Source organism: Diadema antillarum, unplaced genomic scaffold (genome assembly GCF_040938485.1).
Source record: "Diadema antillarum isolate AM-2024a unplaced genomic scaffold, OU_Dant_1.0 seq00001870_RagTag, whole genome shotgun sequence".
Classification (NCBI taxonomy): Eukaryota; Metazoa; Echinodermata; class Echinoidea; order Diadematoida; family Diadematidae; genus Diadema; species Diadema antillarum.
The window spans coordinates 377,240-396,491 of NW_027272539.1; the positions used below are offsets into that span (position 1 = coordinate 377,240).

General features: G+C 39.7%; 1 protein-coding gene across 1 annotated transcript in view; it reads right to left on the bottom strand.

Annotated features, from left to right (window-relative positions):
- Nucleotides 1-721: 721 nt before the first annotated feature.
- Nucleotides 722-19,252, bottom strand: part of LOC139712863 (uncharacterized) — a 107,242-nt gene continuing 88,711 nt past the window's right edge. The window contains exons 9-16 of the mRNA XM_071624645.1: nucleotides 14,983-15,180; nucleotides 10,607-10,679; nucleotides 9,837-9,987; nucleotides 8,227-8,356; nucleotides 6,890-7,003; nucleotides 5,216-5,373; nucleotides 4,031-4,289; nucleotides 722-1,908 (exon numbers count right to left, since the gene is read on the bottom strand). Coding sequence (XP_071480746.1) covers nucleotides 1,714-1,908; nucleotides 4,031-4,289; nucleotides 5,216-5,373; nucleotides 6,890-7,003; nucleotides 8,227-8,356; nucleotides 9,837-9,987; nucleotides 10,607-10,679; nucleotides 14,983-15,180 — 1,278 coding nt within the window. The 3' untranslated portion in view covers nucleotides 722-1,713. The remainder of the gene's footprint in view (nucleotides 1,909-4,030; nucleotides 4,290-5,215; nucleotides 5,374-6,889; nucleotides 7,004-8,226; nucleotides 8,357-9,836; nucleotides 9,988-10,606; nucleotides 10,680-14,982; nucleotides 15,181-19,252) is intronic.

A 19,252-nucleotide genomic window follows, 5' to 3' on the forward strand; every position in this document is an offset into this window, starting at 1 on the left:
CTGTTATTAAACCCATTCCATACTGAATTTTGAAATCCCCACAGAGTTAATACACAGACCACCAGGTTGCCGTATGGAATGGGATAACAGAGAAAGCTCAGCTGACAGATAAAAGGGCACAGCTCAAAACATGAACTTCTTTTCCAAACTTTCTCTAAGTTATGGTCTCTGCTCTGTTGTCTAGCACATGGGACGAGAGGCAAGAGACTGATACACTGAAACCTTTGATTAAACATTTAGAGTTGATACAATGCACCTCCATTCTGAACAACGAACCCCAAAGACCAAACATAGTGGAGCTCTGATACATGCGACTTGTACTTTACACTACAGTGCCCAGCATAATTTCTATAGACATTCTCTACTGACACAAGTCTTTCAAAAGATATCCTAAAATTATACTTTTTGACAAATTCTCGGCACAAGTCGGCAAATTATGAGCTTGAGCAAACCAAGTAGAACCATCTTGTCACGAAAGCGTCAAAGAGTACCGAGCGATGTGAGCGGCAATAAACGAAGGAACGCTGCAGGATATAAAAGGAGGAATTTTTGTTTCGTAGCCCACCACATGAGATCCATCTGATTCTACCAGCCCGTTATTCATTATATATGCAAAATTTTATTGCATGAAAATGAGTTTTTCAGCCCTTATAATTTGTATCTACTACATTTTTCCCCTTTATTGTTTTTTTTTTCATTTTTTTTTTCTGGGGGTGGGGGGAAGAGAAAGAAGGGGATAAAGAAAGGAGGAGATAGTCAGAGTTGGTTGGTGGGGCGAGTGGAAAGCAGAATCTCATGTTTGTCTAATGTATGAAACTGAGAATTCCTTTTCCCGTAGGATCGAACTCGGCTTGACCAAAACTAACACACACAAAAGAAAACATGCTTTTTTGGAGGTGATGATAAAACGGTTTTCACGGAAACATAGAACGGAAGTGAGAAAGTATGATACCAGTGAGCTGTTTGGTGTTTTGGGAGCGGGCTGTAGTAAATGGTATCATGGTCTTGAGTAATTCATGACCCATGCTCGCTCGGGTATTCACATAGACACACTTGAACAAAGATGACTTAAGAAAGACAACTCTCTGAACGCTTAATATTTGGGATGTTCAGTGCAGATCTGTCCAACTCAATGATTTCGTTCCCACACTGCATGACCATTTCAAAGCTAAGAATGAAGACCTTGCCAACTTCAGGGTCATTCTCATCCATAGAAGTTGCCAATAATAGCCCATCTAGATGGAATGCAACAGGTCCAACATCACTCCGGGGATTAGATTCTATGAGAATCCTGAAAACACATTGAATTTCTCCATTTTCACTTGTCCTTTTCTCTTCCCCATGACACATACATCCTTACTACCCAAATACTGAATGAAAGAATAAAGACATTCCTCGGTAACCTCTCCATAAGTTAACATCATCATGCCCTGTGACTTACTGAGCTGATGCAATTATTATCAAAATTGGAGGAGGCTACTTTTGGAAATAGGAAACGAAGCAAAAGAAAACCTCTTTGATTTTTAACGCGCTTTGTCTTCATCCCTCACTAGCATGTCCAAATTGTAGTACAAATCATGCATATTCCTCACACCGCTGCATTTCATTCGCTTTCTGCATTATAATGACTATGGTCGTGCTATAGACATGAATATAAAACGAAAGAGAAGAGAGAAATATATTCATAAATTGTGGTGAGGGGGGCGGTTGCTCCTATACGATGCCCTCGATGTACGACGTGTCGAGATACTGGATGAGGAGGCGGACGTACGACATCTCCTTCCGCGTGTTCTCGAAGATGACCTCAGGCTGGTCCGAGGCGCACCGTAGGCAGTTTGGCGCCATCACCATGGCCAGGTTGTTCACGTCCATCTTGGTCTTGGCTACGTTTTCTTCCTGACCGAATATCTGGACGAAAAAACAAAGAAAACAATAAAATGGAGTCATCAGTGCTGTTCACACTAGCCTGAATTAAAACTTTCTGAAACTCCAATTTTGCAACAGTGTGTAAAAACTGTTCATTCGTGTAAGTGGGTACAAAAATGTTTGACTGTAAAATCAAAATTTTCGCACGTACAATGTATGTTCATTTTGCAAATTTTGAAAGAGCCAACATTTGGTAAATCAAAATTCACATGAACATTCTTGTCTATATTACATGCATTGAATTCAAGTGGCAATTCGCGAAGAATTCACGCCGTGAAAAAGACAGTCTGCCCAAAGTCACAAAAATTTCATGACGTGAACATTAGTTGCTTCACAGTAATTATCTCAAGCTGATGTGTGGTGCAAAATCAATCCTGCTTGTTTTTGTGTTTTGTGTGTGGACAGTAAAGGGAAAGTCCAGTTTTTCAATCGCACAAAACAACTCACTCTAAGAGGTTCACACACTCAGATACTCAGGGTCACATTCCGATCACTGTCAATTTTTGTTTTGAAACATAGCAATGTGTCCTGCGTATGAAGAGTTTGTTTGCAAAAACCGATAAGTCCATTTTTGAAGATTTTGAAGTAAGATCTCTGTCAAAAAGTACAAAATAATACCTTTTAAATGATATATTGGTCACTACATATAAAGGTACATTTTTGAAGTTATGGTCTAAAGAAGTAAAAAAATTCTTATTATTCTCTTTATTTTTCTTGACCTTTAATCGCAAATATCTCCATTTGGCAAATATGGACTTATCAGTTTTTGCAAACAAACTCTTCATATGTTCATGTTGAATACCAAGAGTGTTGAGAAATGAACTCGACACTGTGTGTGTCTGTGGCTACCTACTGTGACTTCTTTCGCCAATCGGAAAACACATCCTGTCTACGCAAATGGATTCTATAATCCTCTAAATCTCACTATCCTAATCCTAATGAATCCCTAATCTCCTACATCCTACTGTATCACATCGGTCTACGGTCTACACCATAGGGCTGCTGCAGCTTGGATCCACCTGAGTGCACTGCCATTAAATCCCCATTCCAGGCAAGCCTAGGGTGGGAATGCCAAATGGTTGACAGGTATAAAGCTTCAGAATCTAGGTGTCTCTTTGCGTATGGGCAGCTAGATGAAGTCTATTCATTTATGGATTGCAATTCTCTGAGTCAAATCACTGAATTTTAACTAGAAAAGCACTCAGAGAGTACAGATCTCTGCCAAGTCAGCAACGCATTTCAACCCTCACATGCATGCAATTTCCCATAAAAGCATTTTGTTCACGCCATTGCAAGGCGCCTTGCTTGAGCAGAGAATGCGCCTTAGTGTGCGTTATGTAAGCCTCCTGTGCGTACAGCTTGAACCCCAAAAATCAAATTCAAAGACAGTATGTCTGCCAGCAGATGTACATGACATTTCTTTGTACACAGCAGGGCCTGAACTTTGATACAGTACTACCCTGGGCCGGAATTCAGGCTTACGCTTGAAAATTAGCTTCCCTGACCTGTAACAAGGACACTGACATGTACAGTAATTCACGCAGAGTATACAAAACACACATCCACACATATCTAACTTTTACACAAAACGTACAAACAAACAAGCACACACACAAACATAGACAAACACACACACACACACACATACACACACATACGCGTCTATGGTGAAGACTGAGGACCTGTTTTACCCATAAGAATTTTACCACATAATCGAGGACCTGTGCGTTAGTGGGACTCTTGTCAACTGAGGACTCATTCGTATATTACCATCCAAGCGAGGACTTATTACAATAATGCTAATCAAGGACATACAAACATGTACCCCTACATGCAAAAGTATGCAAAAGCAGACCGTTTGGAGTGGACTGCATACCAATGACGTCTTCGGTTCTCTGTGTGTCTTCGGTTTAAATGTAAAGTTTGTGTGTGTGTCCTCGTTTTACACCATGGGTAAGTGCACACATACAAGCAAATACACAAACAGACAAACGCAAACACACACACATGCACACAAAAGATGTAAATAAAAATGCAGAGGATATGCCGTGGAGACCCCGCCCCAACCCCGACCCCGACCCAGACCCTGACCCCAAAGACTCACCTGCAGGAAGCGGATGAAATGGGTGAGCACCAGGCGGTTGAGGTCCGGCAGCTCGTCTACGACCTTCAGGGCGTTGACCCGGTCGTTGCAGAAGATGATGCAGCGGTCGTAGAACTCGTTGGGGATGAGGGGGAGGTAGAGGTCGCGGTACCACTGCTTGAGGAGGGAGGCGGGAACGTGGGGGTCGGAGCACTCTGGGTGTACCCACTGGTCACACTTGAGCTTCAGTGAATTGACCTCATCGATGTCACCGGGTACCCTGGGGTAGAGAGACAAGGAAGGATGACAAGCAAAGATGGATAAAAAAGAGAATAAGAAAGTGAAAATGAAATGTTGATCTGGTCTTTCTTATCTTTGCTGTCAGATCAAAACCCTTAGTATGTGAATTCAGACTGGAGAAAACAGTACAATCCACCATAAGACACACAATACCACACCTACTTTAACCAGGTTGGGTTTTTTGGGCTGTTCTGTAGCCTGGGGAGTGTTGATTCAAATCCCCCCCCCCCACATCTCGGCCATCAATCTCGCAATCGCCATGAAAATTGGTACATACATTACCTGTCGCATAATCTACAACCAAACTATAAAAAAACACATTGAATTTTTCATTTATTATATTCTATATTAATTAATATGCGTGAAATCATAAGTTTTGCTCTGACTCAGAAAATAAAGCTCATAGCATCCTAATTTTTGGTTAAATTATTCCTAGTAGCATTCCTAACAATGTACCAGAAAAAAATATCTAGTATCAAAGTTGATTTCTTATATATTTCATTGTTTTATGAATTTCTGATGTATTTCTGTTTTTCGACCTTTTGTTTTTTTTTTCCATTTTTTTTTTTTTTATATATTGCAGAACCTATTTTAAGCATAATTCTGCTAAAATTAATTGAGTTCAGGCATTCAAAGTCAAAATAATCATATCTTTTTGAATAGGGTAAGAAAACTCTATTTGCATGTATAAAAGGTCCTGCCGCGTCGTAACGGTACACCCGGTTTTCGCGAAAGTGGTGTCATAAGATGGCTGTTGTATCACAGACCTCCTCACACTGTATGCCATCTATCAATCTCCTGCGATGCGACATCATATCGCAAGAAATCGCACAGTGTGAGGCAGGCTCAAGACAAGGTTGGAATGACCACATGTACAGCCCTATGACAGAGAGGGCGTCCTCTCACCTAAAGATGCCTTCGCACTGTTGACCGTTCAGCCTCAGGACCTCCTCCGACAGCACCACCACAATCCAGGGCAGTTGGTTGTCAGGGAAACGATCCTTCTGTAGCTCCATGGCCTCCTCCAGCGTGTTGCCAAACATGGACGGCTGGAAGATGGAATTCTACAACACACATAGAAACCAGTGTTTCATGTCTTTTGTCTTTGATATGAAATAAACTAGTTTACTTTACAGATTGTTGCCAAACATGGTCGGCTGGAAGATGGAATTCTACCGCATACATTGTACACAGAAATAGATGGTTACTTTTTTTTTTTTTGAACTCGCTTTTTGTGTAAGACATACAGCATATTGCCAAACATGGACGGCTGGAAGATGGAATTCTACAGCACACATAGAAATGAAGTTTTTCAAGTCATTTGTATTTGACATAATTATATAAAACATTTTACTTACAGCAAGTTGCAAGGCACAGATGGAAGATAGATTTCTTCAACATACATACAAACGGGTATTGGTTGTTGTTTGTCTGTGATATAATACATTCTATGTTCAGTGCATTGCTAAACATGAACAGCAGCACAATGGAATTCTACAACATAGACAGAGACAGGTTTGTACCTTTACTTGCCTTCTATATAATACAATTGTACATACAGTATGTTGCCAAGCGTGTACAGCTAGTACACATTATAGATAAAATTCTGCAATGCACACACATACTGTTGTTTGTTTGTTTGTTTTTTTGTAATTTGTTTCTGATGGCATATAGTCATTTTTAGTCATAATGAAAATATTACCATATTCTTATTACTCTGACTGTTGAAAAGTACCTCAAAACTGTCAATGTGAACTCTAAAATCAGGATTCTTTGATGCACTTGTAACTGAAAGTAAATATCTAGCCTGTTAATACTTCAAAGATAATAATAATAGAAAAAAAATTAACAGCAAAGGACATCAAAGTGTATAATGATAATGAAGATTATTATGTACCCAAGTTCTGATGCATCATAAAACATAAATGCATTTCATATTGTACATTCACTCTCTGCCAGGACAAGCATACACAATAAGACAGTGTCATCTTAATACCCATTAGATATTTATTACAGCTTTAGAAACTATTTCCTGGGTAATAAAATGCTAATTGCTACCAAATTAAGGTTTCTAAGTCCTGCTTAACTACTTGGTAACTGTAGACTTTGTAATTAACTGTTACCAAGTGGTTTCGATAACATTCCTGTTGCTCCTTAGCGTTTGTAGTTGCAAGCATAAATAACACAATTATTATTAACTGCTTGATGACTGACCACAATTTTCATGCTGATAGACATAAAGTCCTATTACCGGTAGATTTACAAAGAGTTCTATACAGCATCATCACAATGAAGATCAAGCACTACTTCAATTTTCTTTTCTTTATTTCAATGTTATGCAGGCAAAATATCTTGCAGAGAGTAGTTATCCTCATATGATTGAATTTCCCATGTGTCGTCTTCACAAATTACATGGCAATTGCGCCATTGTATCTTTGTGTGTACAAAGATGTACAACACAAATGTGTGAAGTCTTCTGACTACTCACGAAAGTATTAAAAAAAAAAAGGAAAAAAAATGGAATCTTTCTGTCTTTGGGATCCCGATACAAAAACAGAACGCAAAGTTCAAAGTCCTCACCTTTGCGATCCCAATCTCGTCCGACGTGATCTTGCGGTTCCCCTTCCTGGCGCCAAACATGGTCACCCTGTCCAGCCGCTTCATGCACTGCAATGCATAGTCCTTGACCGTCACCTGTGGTATAGGGTACACGTACAGACGGTCAGCGTGACCCTCTATTATTGTGTAGGTTATACAGTCAGACCTGTTTGACTTTTTAATCGAACAGGCACTTGTAAAAGAGTAACATCCCAAGTTCTTTACATCACCATTTACTAGACCATTTAAATTTCACCCTATAGTAAGCAAATAATCAATGTTGGTGAAGGTGATGGGACAAACTATCACTTCCAAGGCGATCTGGATGTAGCTATCTTTCCGAAGCGTAGCTGAGGAATGATAGCGTACACATTCAGATCGCCGAGGAAGTGATAGTTTGTCTCATTGCCTGAAACTAAAAGTTGATTATTTGCTTTATATTCCACATCTAGGGTCCTAGAAATTCCCATTTTATTCCACGTCTGAAACAGTTTTAGCTGTCTTTAGGTATCCTTAGGGCTTAGGCTACGTGTGCGAGTAGATGACAAAACAATGAATTTGCTACGCGCACCGCTCGGCACTGTGTACTATTAAGTGACCTAGTTAAATGATAGTCCACAGTGCAACGCACTTTTATTTCGTGCGTACTCATCTCGCGTTAAGACTGTATGGACTGCCAGAGATCAGCAAAACAAACAGCTGTCTTTATAGATGACAAAACAATGAATTTGCTGCGCGCATCGCGCGACACTGAAGGGAAAGTGCGTTGCACTGTGTACTATCAAGTGACCTAGTTCTTCTCAGGTGATGTGATGGGCAAAACTACGCTTTATCACGTGATCAGCTCTTGACCAATCCTATAGCAAGATTCTTAGTATGTGGAATATAATAAAATCTAAATAGCAAGCTGACTCAGGTATAGCAATCTCTGCTTTCGGTCCTCAGCAATTTAATCAAAGGTAGGGCTGCACATTAACCATTTTTTCTACCAGGCCGAACTGTCCGTGTCAGACCAAAAGATATCCAGTTTTTCCTTTCTTGCAGGTGCACACCTATAATTTGCTGGTGCTGTCCTTCTGTTGTTGTTGTTGTTTTTTTCAAGTAAATGTTCTTTTTCATTTATTTATTTATTTATTTACTTACTTACTTACTTACTAACTTATTTATTTATTTATTTATTTATTTATTTATTCATTTATATATTTACTTATTTATTTATTTATCTATTTATTCATTCATTTATTTATTTATTTATTTAACTATTTGTCTATCTATCTATTTTTTACTGACACACTGAGGAACACATCAATGGCTCTTACCTTTCTCGTGTCAAAGTCCCCCGTGAGGTGCTTGGACACATAGCTCTCCAGGTAGGGGTGGAAGGACACAGAGGGAGGGAAGAAGTAGAGTAGAATGGCCATCAGCTCCCAGCCAGACCTCAGGCTCTCGCTGCATTGTGGGTAAAAAGGTCAAAGGTGACATCAGAGAAGTAATACTTACAAGATTTAACCCGTTGAGGACAGACTGATTTTGCTACAACACGCATTTCCCATAGACACCTGCCCGAGTATGTATACTCGGGACTCATCCTCAACGGGTTAAGTGCAGTTCTCCAATCTCTACTGGGTCTTGTCTGACTGAAGCTATGCCCTCCCACATCCCACTCTTCCCCCCCCCCCAAAAAAAAAAAGAAGAAATAATGCAAAAAAAACACTATTGTAAAAGCTTCTATATTAGAGAGGGTTTCATTTTCATGAATTTTGCAAGTCACCACTGGGCTGCAAATTTAACAGCACACGAAAATATCGTGAATGGACAGGCATTAGTGCACTATCTTACAATAGCCTCAAAGTAAAAATCATGAAAACAGCATCTCGAGAAAATGTCTGTGACCTCCTCATTTGTGAAAATATCTGCACACGAAAATAACAGCTTTTACAATATCCTCTTTCTAGGGTCTTTTTTCTCCAAACAACAGTCCTTTCAAGGACCACAGACACATGGTGTTACTGCAAACCTCACCTCCTCGCGAAAAAAAAAAAAAATCCTTTTTGCTTCAGTCACTCTCATGCTTTCTTCGTAGTTGTGGCTCTTTGCAAATGAAGCAATGGCAAGAAGAGGTCTCACGTTTCTGCAACCGGAGTGTCACTGTGTGACAGAAGACATGGCGCATCATAATATTCCATCATTATTACCTCCGCCAAGGGGGGAGGTTATGTTTTCGTTACCGTTGGTTTGTTAGTTAGTTAGTTAGTTTGTCCGTGTGCAAAATAACTCAAAAAGTAGTGAACGGATTTAGATGAGACTTGCAGGAAAGGTTGAGAATGACACAAGTAACAAACGATTAACTATTGGTAGTGATCCAGGAATTTTGGGGGAATTGATGATGGATTTTTGATATTTTGGCAGGTAGGGTCAATGAACTTGGGAGTTCAGGCTACGCGTATTGGAGGTTTGCATGCGTGCACTAAAGTGCGTGCTCTAGTTTCTGCTGGGGTGAGACGCGCCATGCAGCTGAAGGTTTATGACGTAACAAAGGCTTCTCCTACACTGATTGGGAAATCCTACGACTTTCAGCACACAGTGCTATAAGTACAATGTACATATGGGTGGAAATCACTGATAGCTCTATGGGAGAACAAGATCAGTGGTGGAAATGAGCTGCATGCTTGGCGGAGGTGTGCACTCTCAGAGTGCTTCTCTAGTTATGATTATCAACTTAGGTTGCTTTTTTTTTTCGTCACAGATTAGACAATTACAGAGTGAAAGTAAATATTGAATGCCATCAGAAATTTAGAGGAACACAAAGTGAAGTGACAGAGACAGAGAAATACAGAGAGACAAAAACAGACAGACAGACAGATAGACAGACTGACAGACAGCGAGATTGAAACACAGAAATAGAGCACGCAAGTTTATAACAACTTACTCTTGGTAGTTATCTGACGTTTGTCTGCAGAGCTGGATGTACACCTCATCCCTCAGGGGGACCACTGACCATCCCTTAGTGACCAGGTCAAGCAGAGCGGAATCCCTGCTCAGGCCCTTGACCACACGGTCACCCATGTACACCTGGATCAGTGCAGACCACTGGTCAAGGAAAGCCAACAAATGATGATCATGGCGATCTAAATTCCATCCACTACCTGAAAACATGGTTTACACTATGTACAGGCAAGTAAGCCACAGTATTTGGCTTACAATTGTAAGTACGTAGAATGGGCATCTTTAAGTAAAGTTGAGAACATTGTGACTTCAGAATATTTTGAGCATAGCTACTTTTTCTAGGGTAGAAAGTTCATACATTTTTCAACTCCCCACTCCCGACTCAATTCCTTGCTCTTTTCGGCTGCAGATCTGCTTCAACATGTGTGCAAATAGTGCACTAACTGCCAGCTAAATGTAGATACAGGGAGACATTATTGAATTGAGGACCTAAAAGTCACAATGTTACCTTGTTGTGTCAGATTTCCCACTCTATCAGGGTAGAAAAACAGGGAAATCTAATGAGATGGGACCTTGCAAATCACCTCATTATAAAGAGGATTTTTGTAGTACTAGTATCTAACCTCTTTTGAACCAATGTAACACAGTTTCACTGTATTACATATGAATTGCATGTCTACATTAAAAGGGATCACTTCAGGAGCAGCCATATTTCTTGCTATTAGCCGGGGCCATAGTATGAGTAAAGGATATGTTTGAAGACCTCCGGGGCATCACGCTTCACTGCCTTGTCTTCCGTCATCAACATGGACTTCCTGATGGGCTCCTGAGGGCAGCAGACAGAAAAAGAAAAGAAAATATATTCATAATATGTGTACATCCTGTATATGATAAAAATATGATCTGCATTAAGTCTATGAACATTGACAAAGCATAAAATGAAATAATAAATGGGGTGAGAAGACTTAAGACTGGAATAGTAGACTAATAGTAAGTGGAGGAGGAGGAGGAGGAGGAGGAGAAGGAATATTGGGGGCAGAGGAATCTGAAATTGTTTTCTTCCATACAGGCAATCATACAGAACATGCCCAATCATGGGTCACAGGGTCATAGGGCAGGGGTCAGAAGTCAAGTGAAAATGCTCAAATTTTCAAACAACTGCTCTCTGAAATAATACTGTCATCCAATGAAATGTGATCCATGGAAAATGTATTAGTAACCATTCAACACATTTTTGGGTTGAGCCATCAAACTTTCAAACTTGTCATTTAAGTTTCTTGGCAATCATGTCAAACTGTCGTCTCACATTGTCAAGATGTACTGTAGACCTACACATTAGGGGGATCATTCAAAAAAGCGAGGGCATATCAGTTGCCATAGCAAAATTTCTAGTGGAATTATAACATGTATGCTATAACGTCTATTTTGACGGTCATGGAAACGGGCAACTGTGATATGATTAATTTTTGTACCATTACCATAAAAATGTCATTGATGGAATTGCAGTTTCTATGTCCTATTATATATAAATAAAGATGAATCTGAATTCAGATCAAATTTGACAGCAAAACAAAGATTGGATGCTCAATGTTAGATATAGAGGTAGATACTGTACTGACAGTCTGCTGCATATCACTGGTGTATCTCCAAAAGAGCGCCCTCTATTTCAGAAGGCTGTGTAAGTTGTTCAGTGTAAGTTCATCTGGTGTGTATCAAAATCATGTGAGAGTTTTTCATTCATATCATCCTTGTTTTCATGTTGATCTCAATTTTGTTTTCAACAACACCGATAAATTTGCTCACGCATCACACTTCTATTAATACTGTACTTCTGGAGTTGCAGACAGTGACCTGATCAAACCGGCAAGATATGGTAAAGGACAAATAATTGAGATGGGGTGAAGTAACAGCTGCTCCGCGATAACACGGCAAGATGCATTCGATATGCATGAGTCAATGAATTGTGGGCTGCCATATTTTGTGTGCTGCCACCACAAGATAGGGTGATCTATCACTTGGTCTGCTCCCACTTTGTCTAATAGCCATTTAGTCTCAACCCACAAGGTCTAATCCTATTTCGTCTACAACCAGTTTGTCTAATGACCATTTAGTCCAATTGCCACCTAACCTCATTACCAGTTGGTCTACTTCCATATAAGCTATACTCACTTCGTCTACGTAATACCCCCAGTTTATTAGACAAAATGGAAAAAAGTCCAAGGAGACAAAACTGCAATTAGACCATCTGGTCATTAGATGAAATGATAAGTAGCCAAACTGGGCAGTAGACCAAGTGCAAAGTAGACTAAATGGGCATTACATGAAATTGATAGTAGACCAAGTGAGTTTAGCTGTAGTGGTTGGTGTTAGATGAACTGGGAAGTAGACCATCTGATGGTAGACCAAGTGGCAGTAAACCAATGAAGATAGCACATCATGCCTCTATAGATGTGATCTACCCCCGCATTCCCGCACCGCCCTCACCGCTGCTTGCCCCCTCCGCAGCAGCCACAAGTGACGTCAACGCAGTAGACCCTTAACATTGTGGCTTGTGGTAACTTCATAAACAGACAGTCCAGACTGATTTGTTTTTCTGTTTTCTTCCCACACCCACAATGACACAATAAAGCCTGCCATTACATTACATGATCTAAGGTATGTTTCTGACAGCAGATTATTTCTTCCTAGATATCACAAGAAACTTATGACAACTGACACTCCCCCCCCCCCCCCCCCCCTTTGGAACCCCTTTGGAAATTAGACACAAAGGGACACGACAATTGTACCAATACATTACATAGTCAGGGTTCCCAGCGTTTCCAGAAGAAAAAAAAAAGATTTTTCCCTGATGAAATATCAAATTTCCATGATAATCATTTCAACTCATTTAAAGTTTCACATCCAATTTTCATCCAGTTTTATGGATGTTGTTTTGATATGCAACAAAATATTATAGTCTTACTGACTACTTGTGATTATTGGGCCAATCACAATTCCCTAACTTTTCCCTCATTTGAGGCATCTTTATCAAATTCCCTGACTTTTCCCTGACTGGAAAAAATTAAAATAATTTTCCCTGATTTCCCTGATGGGCTGGGCACCCTGATAGTCATTCTATCAATCTATCAAATTGTTTAATAATCTATTTATCCCTCTGTCCATCCATCCATACATCCATGTATCAATTACGCAATCAATTAATCAATCAATCCATCAGCCAATTAATCAATCAAATAATCAAAGACGAGTATAAAAACACATTGATACATTGTACTTTTCAATAGAACGCAAGCACCGAGTTACTACCAAAGCCATACATGTACCTTCTGCCACCATTACATCTCAAACCCCTTCTCCCCCCCCCCCCCCCATCTCCCATCCACCCCCCCCCCCCCACCCGTCCCACCACAAATATTTGGCACAAAGATAAGATTTAGGTAGTGGTGTCTTCCATCCTAATGTAATGGTGCAAAGATGAAATCACTTGAATAGGCCCCTCTGTACTGTACCATGGAATACATTATATCCCCCACCCCTTTCTCTCTTTTTGATTTGACTAAAACAATCATCTGTATGAGAGCCAAATCGCAAATGGAGGAACATCAACACATTTTTTTTAGGAGTAATTGTTTACGAATGCGAAGCAATTGTTTATGAATGCAGTCCCCCCCCCCCCCCCCCCCCCCCGAAAAGGTGCATGACAGCGAGGGCGGCATACAAAAACGGCTGAACTAAAAATAACTCTCCAAGGTTCTCCCGCACTCCTTGCAGCCAAAACTGATCATCAGCTGTTCCTTGTGCGAGTGCTCTAGTGAAAACTATTTTCCTGGGACAACGCCAAAGTATCAAATCCCAAAGAAAAGTGTGTACTACGTGACCATTGTATTTTGCAGAGCTGTATTGTTATGCGCACACACTTGACATTGGAATGTTGGTTATGGTTGTAAAGCGAAAAAAAAAAGAAGTTTTAGTGTAAAAACGTAAATAGCGTACTAACCTGACATTGTGTGTATATTGCAGAGATAGTTATGTATATTCCTACAAACACACTTAATGTTGGAATTTTGATTATGGTTTGGAAAACAAAAAAAGTGGAGCGGACATACAACCTACGGCCCACACAATTTGTACATATTGTATTCCCTCTTTTCATTATGTATTTTTGTAATCATCAGTTGAGAAAGAGAAGGGCGCTATTCAAAGTTGACTCGAACACTACAGGTTTAGTGGCAACTTATCTAAATGCCCTTATCATTCTCACGCGACGTAATGTAGTTGTACTAAATGAGAAAAACACAACTACACAAACAAAAACACAGCTGGTTTAAATTTGTTCATAAGTGATAAGAAATCACAATAAACACATACAGTTGTACCACATGATATCACAGAAATATGGCTAATCGGATTCAATGGTTTAAAGATTAAATGTCTTACAAAACTGAAGACAATATCCTGTTCACACACACCTAAAAGTGGAAGTGTTTGAAAATGGATATTTGAAATGTGATCCAAAAACTGTTCATCTTTGGGTGTGAATGGCACGCAAGGAAACCACTGATTTGTTTTATTACAAGCCCATGATGCAAGTGGCCACCATACAGTAGGCTCAAAACAATCAGTTGACCATCATCAGGATCTGGGCCCCGTTTCATAAAAGATGTTAGGATGGCAACTCTTGCTGGAATGGCAACTTCCCATAGCAACAGCCAATCAAGAAACTGGATTCTTGTCATTACCATGACTACAATTGTCATTCCAGCAAGAGTTGCTATCATATCAACCTTTTATGAAATGGGGCCCTGGTCGTTGTTTAGGCATGCACAGTTTGGAGATTCAAGCCACTTCATTTCTTTTTTCTTTTTTTTTTAAATTGTTATTGTTGTTGTTGTTGTTGTTGTTGTTGTTGTTGTTGTTGTTGTTGTTGTTGTTGTTGTTGTTGTTTTGTTTTGTTTTGTTTTTTTGTTTGTTTTTTTTTTTTTTGGGGGGGGGGTTGTTTTTGGTATGTGTGAACTGTGGCAAATCTGAAATCAGTCACCAGGACACAAAAAATGATTACTCCTGTGTGTGTGTGTGTGTGAATACAGCTAATGACCACCAGGACCAGGGTGCGGCCGAATCGTCCTTACCTTCGTCCAGGACAGCATGTTTGACAGCGAGACCTTCTTCCTAAAGATGCCCTTCTTGTGTCGGTTCAGATTCTCGGGGGCGACGTTCTCCAGGTCGTTCTCCCCCGTGGGCAGGGGTTTCCCCTTGGACCCCCCACGGGTGATGGCTACCAGGGAGGGACTGTTCTTGAGACCGTGGGGAGCAGTCCCCATCTTTTGCTGTTGGTGGAGATTTAAAAAAGATCGATAGGTAAATCTTGACATCTCTTTTCATATATCATTTGACCAAGAAACAATCCAGTACATCAGTACACATACATTTTCACATGGAAAAGACACAGGACAATAAAGAAAGGAAAATGCTACAAGTAGATCTGGTCTAGGCTGGCAAAATATATTTACAATGTACTGCTCTTGCTCAGATGCATACCAGTCCAACATACTCATTTGGAAATGCACCAAATTGTATCATATTTATCAAAGACAAATTTGTCAACTGACACACGTATGTAGCGAATAGATGATATTCACAGTACAATTATTGTGGCATTAAATACCACACTTACTTGTTGCCAGCGTTCTCATTGGGGCATCAAGTTTGAAATTCAAGGAGCATTTCCGGGGCAAGAGCTCTGACCTTAATTGCAGTCTTATATCATCTGACATAAAACTACCCTGTAATCAATGAAAAGTCAAGATCTAGAAGGCATCGCTTTTGCACCCTTGCCCCTCACTGTGCTTTGCTCTCGATTGGCTCGTTCCTTGAGTGTATTCTTTAATCCTCTTCATGCCTGATTAATCTCCTGTCCATAGGTTTGTGTGTGAAATTTGTGCACATATGGCTCATTGGCATTAAAAGGGTTAATAGCCGATTGGCACAGATATATAACACGGAAACCTAACTGCCAATGATCAGAGATTAGCTAATCCCTCTAATCCCCATTGTGTTACCATAGCCTTTCTTGTTGGACTGTGGGACACCGCTACACCTGAGGCCAGGGCTATCAAAGTAACTTTTACAACTATGTTAAGGTTGGACAGATTACAGAAAGCTAATGAAAACGCTCGGCAAATTCTGCGTGCCGAGATGGTGATAAAGGGTTTGTTGCCAAATCATGATAATTAGGAGAACAAGCTCAAATTGGCACAATCTGCTAATCTGCTACCCTGGCACCATTTGTACACTGTGTATGTCTACAGCAGGTGAGGGTATGAATTGGCGGCAAACATGAAACGGAGACAGCTTTTGCTCAGAGGTAGTATCACAGGAAGTGAGAAGAAATCTAAGCCGCACACTGTGCAGCCGTCGGCAACAACAAACGCATCAGCGGCAGTTAAGGTAAAGTGGTGTTTGGGAGGTAGGAATTTGCGGTAATAAGCCCATGTATTTTTCTTCTTCTTCTTTTTGCAAGAGATCGTGATTCAAACTTTGCACAATCGGCAGCAACTAATGCTTCTGTTTCTTTTCTTAATTTCACACAGGAAAACACTGACAGGAAAAAGACTGAGCAAAAGGCACTGATATGAAGCTATTTCATTTACTCCCACACTCAAAAATAAAGGGGAAAAAAAACACTCATAGCAGTCTTATGTCATAATGTAATCATATTTATCACGGGGGCCAATAAAGACCCATTAGGGTTGGTGGCAAAAGGGCCCCAAAGTAAATACAGAACTATCCCAACTTACAATGGGGTTATAGAATATATAGAATGTAACTGGTACACAAAGAATACGAGAGGGGGAGAAGAAAACAGGATGAAATACTGGCAGAGTATGTATGACTCGGTTGCTATTTACAGGGAGCGTATCTAAAGTTACTTCTATTTGTCTGCAATGACTTGGCATTCTTCAGCTCATTCAGAAAATCATTCCATTTCTAACGATGAGACCTTGATAGAAAACTTTTGATTTTTGTTTACATGTATATTCAGTTTGAAGAAAGTTGTGTAGACTTCTTACAGTTATCCTATTGAGGATAAGCTGAATTTGCAATTTTATTTCCCCACAGACAACTGCTCCAGTATACTGGGGATTAGTCTTCAATGGGTTAAGGTGTGAATTGCTATAGAGATGAACATTTTTTGCACAAAGACTCTTAATTCACCATTGTACTTTCTTAATATTGTGTGAAGGGATGTTACAGAATGTGCAATCTCAATATTACAAGTCTTTTCTTTACAGTGTACCTTCAAAGTATCAATCCCGTTTGTTTGTTCTATTGTACAGTATGTACTGCACTCTTTATTTTTTTATCTGACTCACAATTGTTTATAAATATGAAAATCTCAAATCCCTACTGACATACTTTTCAAGGTTTCCTCTGTTAGGTTTTCTCATTAAAAGTTCTAAATCTCTCTCTCTCTCTTCAAAAAAAAAAAAAAAAAAAAACCCTCACACTTACACAAACACATAAAACAAACACAAACGAAACAAAACAATGAGTGTTGAATTACAACTGATCCTGCTCGAGCACGTATGTAAGCCCATGATTTCTTTTATCATGGCTACTTCTAAAACACCAATCAATTCAGTGTTTATTTATGTCGATGTAGGGCAATTGTCAATCAGTTGCACTAAAAACATCGCGACGGAAGAACTTCATGAATTTGAATGAGTGTTGAATTGAGGCAAAAAATTACTTTCTTACAAAGTATGCTCAGTAAAAGTGGAGTAATTTTACTGATCAATGAAATAATGGAGTGTCTATTCACTTGACTGCTAGTTGGGGTCATGGTGTCCAAGCAGAAATGCAGCAGTTGAAAATGAGATTGAAGGACACAAGCAAACAAAAAAAGGAAGATTTGATCACATTTGTATAATGATATAAATTACAGATGGCACAAAATGTCATTATCATATCATTGAAACCACAAAGACAGAAAGCATGCCAGAGGGATCTGCCCCTTTAATCTTAACAGTCCTACATTTTTTTTTTCTGCTGCAGACATTTTATTGTATTTACCATTCGCACATATTCACTGTAGTACACTGAGGTATCGAAACAAGACTAGGATTAATTGCATGTTCTTGAAGAAAGTTGTCTACTTTTTATCACTCCGCAAACACACAAAAAGAGAAAAAAAAAATGAGCGGACAGACGATAGAGCCAGGAAAAGGGCATGGCGGTGGTGGCGGTGAGGCGAGCGTCCTTGAATATTACATGTGTCTTTTCTGGCGGATACCCCCAAGATGCCCCTCCTCCACGAACAAACCCAGAGCACTTGCATACATGTACTAATAACTCCCCGAGCGCTACTCTACCACTACCGCTGGCGAGGCAGGCTACCCTCCAGAACCTGACTACCAGGTTAATCTTTCTAGCAATAAATATCCCTCCCTCGCTACGGGCCATGTCGTGATTTGTCTCTCTCAGCAATGTAACCAGCCATAGCCTGTGTTCAAGACTTATAAAGACATTATCTTTCTTTTTTCTTTTATATTAGGGGGGTGAACAGGGGGAGGAGCAGTTAGAATAATCCATGCTGATAACAATACTTATTAAGAATACATAAAAGTATAAAGAAGAACGAAAAAATGCAAGAAAATATCTAGATTATTGAATTAGCAAGACTTGGTCAAGCATTTAACCAAATGAAAGATGATTGTGACAAGAGAAACATGAATTTGAAATGGTTTATGCATACTAACCATAAAATATGAAGGTAAAGAACGGATAAATTAAAGGTTGGCGATCAGTGACATAACTTTCAAAGGTTAGGAAGGTTCAGAAAATACATTCTCTTCTGATATGTCTGTTTTAATTTGTTCCCCTTTCTCTCCTTATTTACAGAATAGAAATACAGGGATGGAGACATCAAAAAAATGTAAAACTAGCTGGCTTTGATAACATAAGATTATGTTGAGCATGAAGTTTGAGCACATTTTCCAATACAGAAGGCAAATAAGCCAGTTCGTAATTCCACTTTGCGCATGAGCAGAAAAAGGTCATTTGTACCAAGAGGCACGTTGGTTTTTAAATTCACTGAGATAAGCATCTTTCATATAATGATTATTCATGTCATCCTTGTAAATGTTGCTTGCCAGTACATCCACCTGACAGCAAACCTGGTATTTGGCAATATGAGTAAGACAGTTTTTTAATGCATTCAAAGCAAAACAATGAAATGGACGCTTCCCCGATGGCCGATTGACAGATCATTCTGGTCACCTGGTCTATGCAAGTTCAATTATTATTTGAACACGAATTCCATGAATTGTTACGTCTGGTAAGCTTCCCGTTACGAACAATGTCTCTTTGAAAACGATTAAAGTGCCTAACCAATTGAGA